Source organism: Girardinichthys multiradiatus, chromosome 3 (assembly GCF_021462225.1).
Source record: "Girardinichthys multiradiatus isolate DD_20200921_A chromosome 3, DD_fGirMul_XY1, whole genome shotgun sequence".
NCBI classification, from domain to species: Eukaryota; Metazoa; Chordata; class Actinopteri; order Cyprinodontiformes; family Goodeidae; genus Girardinichthys; species Girardinichthys multiradiatus.
In genome coordinates this window covers 45645253-45658911 of record NC_061796.1, presented here as the reverse complement: position 1 = coordinate 45658911, position 13659 = coordinate 45645253, and the positions used below count along the sequence as shown (strand labels likewise).

Genomic DNA, 13659 nt, shown 5'->3' with positions numbered 1-13659 from the left:
TTAACATTTCAGGTGATATTAAGGTTAATCAGAATAAATGGTCAGTTTTATGTAATCTAACTGTATTGCTGGAGAGTGTGATTGAGAATAAATAAGCTTTTCAATATGAATTTTTAATGAAGAAATGTGCTATATGTTTTAAAAGTTTATTTATAATTCAGTTAGCATTATAATTTCTGATTCCAGGTACAATCCAGAGACAATCATGTTCAGGTAAAAAAGATGTTTGATTTAACTAGCCAATAAACAAAGAGATAGCAACTTTATGGCTAATGTATGTCGACATATTTTATATATATATATATATATATATATATATATATATATATATATATATATATAAACAACAACTTTAAATTTTAAGATAGATGGGAATTATAAAGTATTTGATCCCCTCTGGCTGTTCTTAGATAATTATATAATAATGCCTACAAATACGGCCTTCGAAGGATGCAGCCCCTGAGGCTGACTTCCGGGTCAGCCTCAGCGTTGGTACATTCCCTTTCCTGTTGATTTTCTGAAATGTAAAAGTGTTTTCTGAAACGTAAATTTGTTTTCTGAAATGTAAATTTGTTTCGGTACTTGTAAAAGTGTTTTGCACCCCCCGGCCACCGTAATAATCAGCTCCATTAAACCTGCTTCATGCCAGTCGGTCTTCCGGTTTTTACCTGTGTGCTGCACTAGTTATTCTGCTCAGTTCTATTAACTTGTGGCTGTTGAATACTGTTTCTCTCATGCTATGTCTCCCTATGTTCAAGCCTGCTTCTGCTACCTCCTCCCTGGCTGTAAGTTTTCATTTTCGTTTTTTTATTTTACCTTTTTCTACTGCTTGGCTGTCGGCATTTGGTGTCCACTTCGAGAATCACACCTTGAAATTTTGTTAAAATATATGCAATAAATTTTCAACCCTCTGTGTTGCTCATAAATCACAGGTGGAGTCCATCTGTGTTTTAATTTCAGGTACCATTTGCAGGTCCCAACGAGTGGCAACTCTTCCATATTATGTTAATCTGTGCCTTTGAGCCCAAAGTGGTTCAGTACAAATGAACTAAAGCTGCTGCTTCTGCCACCATGGTTGCTTTTGTAGTTTCCTTGCTGTATTTTTACAACATGTTGCCTTCTGCGCAGTGTCTCAAACCAATCATGTATCAGTTCATACCTGTAAGGGAGATGCTGCTGCTGCTCCTTGCCTTCTTAAATATGACTAATCTAATCACTTGGGTTCAGTTTTAGAAAGGGGTGGGCGTAAGGGTGTAACGGTCCACATGTGCCTCTTTTCTATTCACGGTTCCAGCAACACACAGCTCCATTCTGCTCTATCTTGCCACACCTCCAGCCGTCAGCGTTGTGTGCTGTGCAAATAAAATAAACACTCACTGTTGCATGGCATGTCCTCTTAAAACAATGAGGCTGCAGAGGCCAGACCACCTTCTGTCCACAACTCGTGGGACGATGGAAATAAATGGCATCCATGAATTTGAACCACAGCTTTCAGTTTGACCCACTCCAGCCATTGTGGTCCCTAATATTTTTGTAGTGGTTCTTGAGGGGTTTTTTTAGCTTTTCCCCACACTGCCACATTGTGCTGTACAATCTGTAGGTAGTCATTCTCTCCGCTACCTTAATGAACACCTTCTCATTTTTCCATACTCCATCGAGCTGACTCATACGACTAACCATGCAAATAGCCAATCAGTGAACGGCAGTCTGATAACGTCACATTTCGGCCCTGCTCAGCCCCAATGGGATCCTCTGCCATACAGGTACCAAAAAAGCCAACAATGGAAACAGTCATAAAACAAGCTGAGTTGAGTGGAGTGGACCCAAAGTAGAGCCCATGGAGAAGGGGTGGTATTCATACCGAAAATATCTGGTACAGCCCTGTCAGTTCAGTGTGCATATGTGGAGGTGAGCTGAACCAGAACTTGATCTAAATGTACACATTTTTCAACAGCATTAAGGTATGGAGTCAAAATCTAAATTTGATTAATTCACAGCCCTACTTCAAAATCCCTTTTATTACAGCTTCTGTGCCATGATTGAACCCTATCAAAAAAAATAGAGCATGACAATAAATTGTCCAGAGAATTACAGCAAAGAAAAGAAAATGTCACATAAGTAACTAAAATATCTCTCATATAGATAAACCCTCTGGCATATCATCTAAGTGCCCAACAGTTTGTTTGGGTTCTTTGGGTTTTTTTTTTTTTTACGTGTCCTGTCCAGCAGAGTAGCACTAAGAATTGTTGTCGGAGTGCCAAGAAGAAGCCCAACAGATTTAATTTCACAAGTGGAGGATTATGGGTAACACTATAATGCTCCGCTTCATATATATAAAAGAAACTTTATTAGAAACTGCTTTGGGATCATTTTAATTGCAATGGACATGGACACAGAAACGAAAAGAAAAAAAAAGAAGCCAGAACAAGAGAAAGGTGGGGCAAAACGGAAAAAGGGAGAGAAGAAGAAAGAATGGAGGAGAGAAAAAAAGATGAAGAGAATGCAAGATAACCCTGGAAGACTGCTTCTACACCTGCAGTAACATGCATAGAATAACAGCATTTTTACCAAAAGGTGCACGGTACTAATAAATGCAAGATGTATAACTGATGTTCGATATTGAATATCTGTGTATCTGTTAACACCTGAATCTAAACACCTGTGGGTTTAAGTGTGAGCACGCTTGTGTATTCAAGGTTTCTCCATAAAAATATGCAATAATGAGTGTGAGGAGCCACAGACCTGCCCCCCTGGACCTAAGACAGACACAGCAGAAATCTGAGCCGCAGACATCCAAAGGCGGACATCCAGAGTGCGGGAACACCAGGAGGACCACCGCCAGGACTACAGACTACCGCCAGAGAAGATCCCCAGGGGAACCACCCAGCAGCCACAACGCAGAAGCACCAGGAAGCTGCAGCGACGAGCCCGCTGGCCCTGGAGCAGATCCAGCCATGGACCCAGAGACCCAAACCCCCCACCCCCCCCCCATGAACCCCAACATGAATCTCCCAAGGGGCCACCCCCAACCAGGCACGTATATCGAACACATGGCCCTGAACCCAATCACCATGATTCCCCTCCCCACAGGGGCACACCCCCACAGATGAGCTCCACCCACAAAAAGCCAATGAAGACACATCCACACAGTGCTAGCTTCACTCACACCCCCACTCCAAGCACCACCGACACATCCTACCCTCCACCACACATAGTGTCACAAGGGCAAGGCAAGGGCTCGCGCAAAACCACCCCAGCCTCGGCCGGGGGCCAGAGTCACAGAAGGCAGCATCGGAGAAAGGGCACCACAGCACGCCAAAGCCTGCCAACCCCACACCTCAACCCCGGAGGCGCTGCAGCATACTCGCCACACACACTCCCGAACGGCATACTCCGCCGCACCAAGCAGGCCGGCCAGCCAGCCCCTCCACCAAAGCGAAGCCACATCCCAATCACTGCCACACTCTGCCCGGCCAAGACCCCCCCCACCCCCCACCCCCCCCCCCACCGGAGCCCAGTGCCCCCCGCAGCAACGACCAAAAGTATGGCCTCACTCCAAAAAAAGACCAGCTGGCTCAACACAACAAGAATACACCACAGAAGGAGGGCACATGTCCAACATGCCCAACCACCCCTGAACCCACAGGGCAGAGCCAAAAGAGCGCCCAGTCCCCAATGCCTGGCATCGGACCGCAGCCACAAACAGGCCAGCAGAGCAACAAAACATGCCCCATGCCAACACTGAGGCAGCCAATAAGCCACACCTGACCCAAAACAGCAGGATCACCCAAATGCAAGCCCCAAGCCAGAATAGGCACATGCATCCCCCCATAGACAAATGAACCGAAACCACCAGTGCCAGCCAGGCAGTCAACCAGACACCACGACACACCACACCACCCCGCCCACCCAAGGGAAAACGCAGGCCCAGCAAGCCACCCACCCCCCCAATAGAGCAACAGTATTCAATTCAGCAGCAACATGATAGAGCCAAGCCACAGCTCCCCCCGAGCAAACGCCACAGCAACAGGGACACTACACATCCTTCCATACGTCCGTAGAGACATGGTGAAAACCACCAACCCCAAGCACACACCACCCACCAGGAACCACCCAGCAGACAAGCAAACCCCATCCCAGTACAAGGCTGAGAAGCCTGATGCAACTGCTAAGCCCAGAGACACCTCACGTCCGCAGCACCCACACCAACAGCTTGGAGGTATTTCAGTCAGAACCGAAGAATTTACTTTTTGTTCATTTCAAAGCAAAAGATTCTAAAAGTTAAGTTAAATGTCAGGATCTGGACTTTAGATTTCAGAAGATTTTTTTTAATTTCTACAGATTTTCTCACATTTGTGGTAATCCATTTGAAGCCACACAAGTTTGAACTAATTTTCTAATTTATTTAAAAGGACTTCTTATGTCTGTGTTTTGTATTTCTAGAGCTGCTTTGAGCTCACCTTGGCCAGGATACTGTAAATTAGATTTTACATTTCAAGAGTGCTTTCTTGATTAATAAAGTGTAAATAAAACTGGATTAAAACAGGCTCCAATGGATGCCAGATGGTAATCAGTTGTTTTGTTATGTTCAAGGCACATCCATTAAATTTGACCAATCTAGGTTTTTATAATCTTGCTTTTGGAACGATAAACATAGTGTGGAAGTTTATGAGTACTGCTGTGTCTCTGTGGATGTTATGTGCTTTGCAGGTCCATCAAACCCTCTAAAATATTCTAAACACTAATGTTTGAATAACTTACAACCTCTGAACTAAAAACATTAGGACTGAGCAATGCTCAGGAGGAGAAGTGATAACATGAAATGGTGATATGATAATAGCTTCAGGCTGTGCACAAAATATAAACATGATCAGAAGGGCGTTTAAGCACATCTGGGGGGTTAAGTGGATCTAATCCTCCTGAAGAGCGAGGGCTATAGAAAGAAATCAGGCAGTGAAAACTCTCTGTTAGGGTTCAGTCATGGATAACACTGAAAGACTGAGAGAAGGTTTGGAACAATTGCAGAGAAAGGCCACATGAATCTGCTGGTTAAACTTAGATGTTACTAGAAGATACCAGAAAGCTACTTGAAGTTAAGGGAAGCTGACCAAGGTATGCAAACTGAACCGAGAGTTGCACAGAAAATGCTGTGATTGAGAGTGAGGGAGGATGAAGGACATGTCACAGGAGTGAGGCACTGGTTCAAAGCTCATAATCACAAACACAGCAGAGCAAAAAGGTTGAAAGAAGAAGCCTTGAAAGAGACTTATCTGTGACCTATCTGTCTTGACATGCACACTCCTCTGCTTAGAGCCCTGGAGGGGAGGGAACAGGAGCTGCATGACAAGTGTGCAGGGCTCAGGGCTGAGGCCTTAGCCTGTGCACTCTGGCCCAAAAACCAGTTGATCCAGCCCAGTGCCAGAACACCCTGGGGAAAAACTCCATGACTTCCAGCTGTGATCAAGTGATTGTAGAAAATAATCACAGCAACAATAGTCAGTCACATCAAAAAAGATGTCACTGAGGAAACATTTATCAAATTTGTTATGCCACCATAGAAAGCGAAGAAACTACAGAAAAAGGTGCAGTGTTTGCATCGTTTTAAGAAACTCAAACATTTACTGTTAAAACTGACAAATAATAGAAGCTTCAGCTTTCACGTGAATCAGTAAACTAATATTCTGTTGTTTCTGAGAAGTGCTCACCTTCTGTGCTGCATGCTGACCACCGTCTGGCACTTGTGAATAGTGTGATGAAGATAATAACCTTTTTAATAACTTTCCCTGCCCATACTCATAGAAATGTTAGATATATTTATACTTTTTGAAGATGTTTGTTGTTTTCTTGTTTGGTGGTGAAAAAAATAGGTGGGATACCAGCTTTGATGAAAATAAATGGGTAATTGAATTTGCAGAAAGAAAATGTCATTACCAAAACTAAATCTGGTGATTCTATTGACATTGCAGAAGTTTGTTTACACTAATGACTCTGATTTCACTATTTTTCATAAAGAAAGTTACATCACTAAAAAGTGTGACCATTTTTTTTAAATTGTTGCCTTATTAAGTTGTGTTGAAAGGTTTGGTTCCTGAAGGAAGAAAATAAAGTCAATAACAAAAACGTTTATGTCCGTGAAGAAGTAGCTGTCAATTTCTGGTAAAATTCACTTTCTATCTTATTTGTTTCACCTGATTTCAAGGAAAATATAAGCATAAATGAATCTGCTGTGGGTACATCTGACCATTAATGGTGAAAAAACAAAGAAATAATCATGTTTTTTTATCTTCAAATTCTTTAACCTCACCAGAAATTAACAGCAGATGGTTAAAACATTGGGACACTGATTCCAAACACATATCCAAACTGGTTTTGAACTGGATAAAGCAGGATGAAAATAAGCTTCTAGAATGGCATTCCCAAACCCCTCCTTCAAGTCTAGTAAACTGCCAAGAGTATCCACCCAGATTCAAATATCCAGCTTATTATTCTATTAAATATTCTCATTTAAGACCATATATAAAGCTTAAATATGGTATAATTTTAGCTAATTAACTATGCTTGTTTATATTTTAATCCACTGAGGTTGGTTTTTCCTTACTGATGGAATGCATGAAAAATCTTTTCCTTTTAATTTCTTTATTTTTCATTTTTAGGGCTAATTTGATGAGTGAATAAGTCACAGTTGTTGCATTTGGTCCCAGAGATCCTTCAAAAGTTTTTCCTAAGGGTTCTGGACCTCTGATTACTATTTTAGGACAAAAAAATCATCATCTGGAAGTCCTGATCTTGGTGTTTCCAGCTGAGCTTTAATCCTTTTTGTGAGTAATAATAAAAAGCAGCTTCCTATTTAACTGTCCTGCACCTTGCTACCATGCCGCTGTTGTGCATCAGATCCAGGCTTCGGACTGGTTTGCCGTTTTTTCACACATACAGCACACCTGGGAGATTTACCCTAATGAATACCTGATGTGTTGAAGCAGTTAATTCCACCTATAAAATTCCTCGCTTCCTCCTTCCTGTGAGCCATGGCTGCTGTTTATCAAACGAGGTAACGTCCTGTCATGTGACCCCCCATCTAACTCCCACCTGTGTGGACTTTTCCCTTAATCCCGTCTTTTACCCCCAACCTCATTTTCCTTTTATTTTGCTCCATGCTTTGAATACTTAGACTACTGAGTGTAACTAATTCTCCCACACAAGGATATTGTCTTTTCTCTATCTCTGCTTTTGTCCCTCTCTTTCAAGGCTGCTATTCACTGATTTCATTAGTCAGCTGTGTGGTGGGCTGGGCTGTGTGGAGGGATAGAGGCTTTCCAATTAAAGGGCTTTAATAGCCTATTACCATCACCTTAGGTTTAACTCAACTGTTTTTAAAACATGAAACCAGCTGAAAATTAATTATCAGAGCTGTGTGGGAGAATCTCTGATGATAAATATGAATTTGAGCTGTGTGCCCTTTAATCAAACTGGAATATTTTTATCAGTTTTCTGAATTGCAAATTGTCACTTTTGTCCACTAGGTTTAGTTTATAAAGTTAACTGAAGGTGGGTTTAAATGAAATGTGTTTAACAGGCTGCTTTCTTTGCACCTTTGCACACATGATCCACAGATCACGCAGCTGCTCCCAGGGGCCGCAAGACGAAGCCAGTCCCCTGGGACGTCCAAACCTCCCCTTCTCAGACACCCATTTGTTGTGCCTAAAACCCCACACCACCCTAACTCCCTTCAGCTACCCCTACTGGTGGATGACCCCTCAACCAGCAGAGGTCAACTGTGCAGAGGGAACGCTCCTCCTACGCCCCCACTCCGGCCGTCAGCTTCAGAGCTGCCGCATAAATCAGCGGCTGCTCTCGTTAGCGGGAACCCTGTCCCACTCGGGATCCCAGCACCAGCCTGGCACCATCTGTCCTGGGCCTGTGACGCAGATCTAGTACTGCCTAGGTGGGTACCCACTGACCCGCAGCACCCACACAGGCCTCACGGGCCAGAGCCAGGTCCAGACACAGATCCATCACTGCTGGAGCCGGACTCTGGAGGAAAAGGAGCCATGGTGCACGGTGGTTCAGGTCTGAATGCTTGTGAGAATGAGCTGATACAGAGAAAAAAAATGAACAAAGTCACAATCCTTGTAGTTCAAAAGATCAAAAATCAGAGTCCAACTTAGAAATGTTTTTGCATCAAATTGAAAGCAAAAAATAGTTTGAAATTAATTCATCAAAAATAAATGTAATGAATTAGCAATAATTAGCTTTTTTTGTCTGCTGCATTAAATGTTATACATACAAACAATAGAATCTTCCCAACCTCATTTTAGAATTTAATAGAATTTTCTTTCATTTGTAAAAAGATTGCCATTCATCTGTATCATAAACTTCAACTTGGACATTCAGAGTTTGCTCATTGAAAAATGTTTACTTTATTTGGATTTAACTACAATTTATTTAATGACAAATATAGATGAATGGCCTCTATTTTTAATTTGAAATTTTGTTTATAATGTGGCTCATGACAAATTTTATTTTGAGTCAAAATCTTTGTGGAAAAGAGCAAATAGAACAGAATAAGAATGGCATGAAATATTTAAGAAGTTAATAAAAAATTACTAATAAAGACAAAAGAAGTCCAAACAGAGCTTGGGCCTGAATATTTCTCAGACTGTAGTTTAAAATATTTACCTCAATTCAAATGTAAGTTTGAGTTTTTCTAGACAGCTTGGCTGCAAAGTGAAAGCACCTCTGGGTCACGATCTATTGGGTTGACCTGACAGACCCTGTCATTTCACTGTAGAACTGCTACTAATGAATGGGTGATGTACCGCTCGCAAGCAAAACAGTCCAACCTGTTAAAAGCAAAGACAAGTCCCAGCACTCCACCTCATCATGCCTGATGACTTTCCCTCCCTGGTTGGATCATAACACCACCTGGAATCGCAACACATAAATCTCCTCGGCAGAGGCAGACTGCAGGTCTGGAGGCGATTCAACCCGGCTTGCTGTGTTCTCCCACAGCCCCGGGATCGCTCTGTGATCACTCCTTGGTCCCTAAAGGCCTGGCTCTAATGAATGGCAGGGGTCATAAAGTGGTTGTGTTACTGTTTGCCTTTTTCTAAACCAGTGACACCAGTTGTTCGCCCTCTTCACCGGAACCTTTTGTGTGGACTGACAGGCTGTCAGTTCCAGGCCCAGGATGATTGTAGAAGATACTCTCTGCCTTGAGGTGACACCACATTCCTCTGAAGGTCTGACATTATGAGCTAACTCCCTGCAGCTTGTTGTGGTGAAACAAAAATTTGCTTTATTGACACAAAAGCTGTGTTGTTTTAAACCTCTGTGGTCCATTTCTCTCTCCGATTAATTCAAGCTCATACTTTGATGCACGGCTGTTGTCTTATCCTCCTTGTCTGCTGAGAAGGTGGTTTGAACGTTAGGACAAGAAGAACTTCACAGTGACAAGACAGAAATAAATGCCCACCCACAGGTCAGACTGGATTAAACAGACCAGCACAAACTCATGGACTGTTTGTGCTTTTCTTAAATAAAATGTTTACTTATTTCAAAACTCATACAAGCAACATTAAAACATGTTAGGACATTATGATCAATTTTAATAGTATTTAATCGTATCACCCTAAATAAACAGTCATTTCCTTGTGTGCCTTAAATGAACTCTCAGGCACAGAATTTGAAAGAACCTGTTGACCTGAGGTTTGACCTCTCACATCCAGGTTTTAATTTTATTACAGATTTGTTCATATCTAATAAAAAAGGGCACTCGCAGTGATTGTTAACGTTTGTCTTTAATTAGATGAGCTTTTTGTCTGCCCAGTTGGTCATTTGATGTGCACATATTGCCCCCTTGTGTTGAGCCAGTGGCATGACAATACCATCCCAAGAATGGACAATAAGCCATGTCAGATATACCGTCTGTACAGTATTAAGTATTATTAGTACTTATGCAACACTTTCAATGTTAAAGCCTATATGATATAACCTTCAGACCATATTTTTACCCAGAACAACCAACAGTGACCCATCTGAATCAGAATCCTGGTACCACTTCATTCTCGGTTTGACCCATAAAAACAATGAATCATCCTTCCGCTGCAGGCATTGCGTGAAGTTGTGCTGTCATGAAATCAATTAGGGGTGCCTGACTGGAGCTAAACCAGCTGATTTTTAAAGGCTCCACATTTCTTAATAGTAATATATTCCAGATTACATTAAACCAAATAATCCGACAGACTTGTTTCATTATGAAAAAAATGTTTGTTGAATTTATATAAAGCACATCTAACATCACTACAGACAGTATTATGTTTGCACTGGGGAACAGTTTTTTTAACTCAACTACAAATAAATCAGAGAAACTTGCCCATAATAAACTGATATTTTGCAAATGCTAAAATGGAAGAATCACTTATTTTCATTCAGCAGCAGAAATGCACAGAACACTAAACACGGTACAATATTTATTCATTTTTAATTTGTATTTAACAGTTTTATGGCAACATAAGAGCAATCATACAGTTCTAAGTAGAAGAATGTTAATGTGAAGAGACTCATTCTTGCAACCAAACTGTGATTTATTTATAAGAGGTTCCAAACAATTTTACCTGCAAGGTCCCAACGCAAAAAATAAAACCAACTAGCGGTAGAACGTTGTGAACTGGATGGATTCTCATTGAAGGATTCAAACGTCTCCAATAAGCAGGATAAACACCGGGCAGCCCTGACAATCATGACACTACATTCATCCTGTTTTTATTTCCTACAAGTTTCACTGGATCCCGATTGTTCGGAGAACTTTACTATGCATTTCATGACGGACAGTCATGAACCAATTATGGGAACCAACAAACGATGTGACAGAATGAAAAGAAAATGTCAAACACTGAGTGTCCAACAGTTAATCCCGTCCAGCCTTAAACTTCTCCTCCACAGTGGGATCGCCTTTTGAACCTCCCATGCAGGGGGGACTCTTTCCCAGAGTGGGGTCCATGGCCCACTGCTCAGGAGCCTTTGCCTGGATAGCCAACGCATGAACACAGCTACTCAGTTCTTCCTTCAATACCTCATTGACCAGACGGTGGCGCTGAATCAGTGGCAGACCCGCAAACTGGGAGCTGACCACCAGGACACGGAAATGGGTCTCAGATCCAGGGGGAACAGCGTGCATGTAGCTTTCATTGTGGACCTCCAAGTGATCAGGCTTGAACTTATCAGTAAGTTTGGTTCTGATGGTTCTTTCAATAGGCCGGTTAGGGTCCGGGTCCATGTGTGGTCTGAAGTGAGCCAAAGACCGGGTTACAGAAAGACTGACGGTGATGTGCCGAGTACAGCGGGAGACACTGGGAAGCATCAGAGACTTCGGAGGGGACCACCTAGGAGAACCACAGGCAAACAAACACCTTAATTAACAGATCCTGAACATGTGGCATGTTTTATTTTCATTAGCAGCATTCCAGTATCTATGTGCTGCACAGTGGTGCAGCTCTCAGCATTTTTGCCATTCACCAAGTAGGTCCTAGCTACAGCCTCTGTGCGTAGAGTTTGCATTTTTGTGGCTTCTCCTACCTTCATAAAACATGCATCTTAGGTTAACTGATCTCCTTAATTAGGTGCAAGAGTGTGTGTGTGTGTGTGTGTGTGTGTGTGCATGGTTGTCTTTCATGTTTCTGCTTTGCCCTGTGATGGACTGCTGACCTGTCCAGAGTGCACCTTGTGTCTCGCCCATTGAAAGCCGGAGATGGCACCAGCCGCCATCCTACCCTCCAGGGATTCAGCGGATATAGAAAACCTTAAGGATGGCCTTAAGCGGTGGTCAGCAGTTCACATCCCTGCCCCACTGAAGCCCAGTTTGGCTCTAATGAGCTCAAATCAGGGGAGCCATGAGGTTCGGATGGTTGTGATCTTGTTAAAATGATATTCTCATACGAATTTAGGGCTTTATGACAAAAGACATCCTAAAACAAAGCAATAGTCCGTAAAAACACATAAAAGTAACTACATAAAGCCTTAAATATACAAAAACAACACAGCGGATCCCATTCTCAGTCAACTGTATTCATATACAAGGTAAAGGCTTTTACAGCTGATTTACAACCATAAACTGTTTCTTTGTGTGTATTTATGACCGTAGGCAGCTGACAGCATCTAATCCCACAGGTTTTTGTATTTTCTTATTTAACTAAATTTCGTTTGTTTTCTAAAATTAGCCTAGCTTGTTTAGCTGCTTATTTGGTGCCAGTCGCTGCTACCTAGCTTGTATGCTACACGCAACAGAATATAAAAAATATAAACCGCTGACATCAGGGAACAAATCATATTTACCAGAATATGAGTTAGAGAAAATGCTACATTTATTTAAAAACTCACCTTTCATGGAAAGACTGCGTGGGACTTCCTCTTTTACCGTTTCATGGCGGATAAAACCCCTTTTAGCTGCAGTGCTGCCACCTGCTGGATTCCCCTGGGTGCACTCCTTTACAGTCAACCGGCAGGTGAGCCGCGCAGAAGAAGAGAAGAAAAAGGAGACCTGGAGGCTGGCGTTTTGCAACATAATTTAAAAAAAGGAATATTCGTTCAAAGATTAACTACTAGAGATCGCCTGCTGATTAATACACATCTAGGAATTCATTTAGCAGACGCTTTAACTTCTATTATTAACTGGCGACGATATTTTTTATGCTTGGCATCCAAACAACCTTGTGATATTCTTGCAGTCTGATAGCTGAAATGGGTGTTCATTGGAAATAAATGGGTCATCCAGCGTCAACTCTGGCTGATGCCTCGTTTGAAATAGAGGGCAAAGCATCACTATTAGTCTCACTGGCTAACTAATGGTGCTGAACCACTTATTCTTCCATTCTTTTATTGAAAACAACAAGGTGTCACATCTTTGTCCTTTTTCACCACAGTCCTAGGCCACATATCTCCTACAAATTATGACTGTCTCTCACTGTTGACCATTATCGCAAGAGCCATATAGAAAACCCACACATTCCTCTCTTTAGTGACACCTCTTCACCATATTCCAAAGGTGTTCTATGCCAAGAAGAAATATACAGTCATGAAAAATATATTTACTAATTTCTTCTTTTTTGCCTTTTAGTCACACTTTAATATTTCATCAACAAATCTTATTATCAGACAAAGATAAGCCAAGTAAATACAAAATGAAGTTTTCAAGTGATTATTTAATTTATTAAGGGGATAAAGCTATCCATACCAAGTTGCCTTTTGCAAAAAGTAATTGTCTGGACACTCTTAGCTGATTCCTTTTGATGCAGATGACCAGCAATTCTGTCCAGAGCTCTCCCCAGATGATGGCGCTCTGTATGTTATCTGTAAGGGTCAGCACAGACACCCCACAGAGGAAGCTCAATTTAGCCACTTGTATCCAGGATTCTGCTCATTTTGTCAAGATAGATATCTTATGACCATAGGTGATGTTTGCATCATTGATGGACAAATAAACCAAGAGCTTTGCTTTTGGCTCAATGCTTTCTTCACCATGACAGCACAGACCAGCACCCTTAGATTGCTCATCTCACCATAATACATGAACACCAATACACTTAACTCCTTCAAGTCACACTCATCTTTTTCTTTCAGTAAAGATATATAATTTATTATTTATATAATCCAATAAAAATATAT

General features: G+C 41.8%; 1 protein-coding gene across 2 annotated transcripts; it reads right to left on the bottom strand.

Annotated features, from left to right (window-relative positions):
* Positions 1-10456: 10456 nt before the first annotated feature.
* Positions 10457-12516, bottom strand: bola1 (bolA family member 1). 2 transcript variants are annotated; one of them, XM_047361337.1, is made up of 2 exons: positions 12376-12516; positions 10457-11381 (listed from the first exon to the last, which is right to left on the bottom strand). In XM_047361337.1, the coding sequence occupies exon 2, from the start codon at positions 11357-11359 to the stop codon at positions 10907-10909; it is 453 nt and encodes a 150-aa protein (XP_047217293.1). In that variant the 5' UTR covers positions 11360-11381; positions 12376-12516; the 3' UTR covers positions 10457-10906. The 2 variants fall into 2 exon arrangements, with proteins under 2 accessions (XP_047217293.1, XP_047217294.1); XM_047361338.1 differs by lacking the exon at positions 12376-12516 and adding an exon at positions 11704-11992.
* Between the last annotated feature and the right edge of the window lie 1143 nt (positions 12517-13659).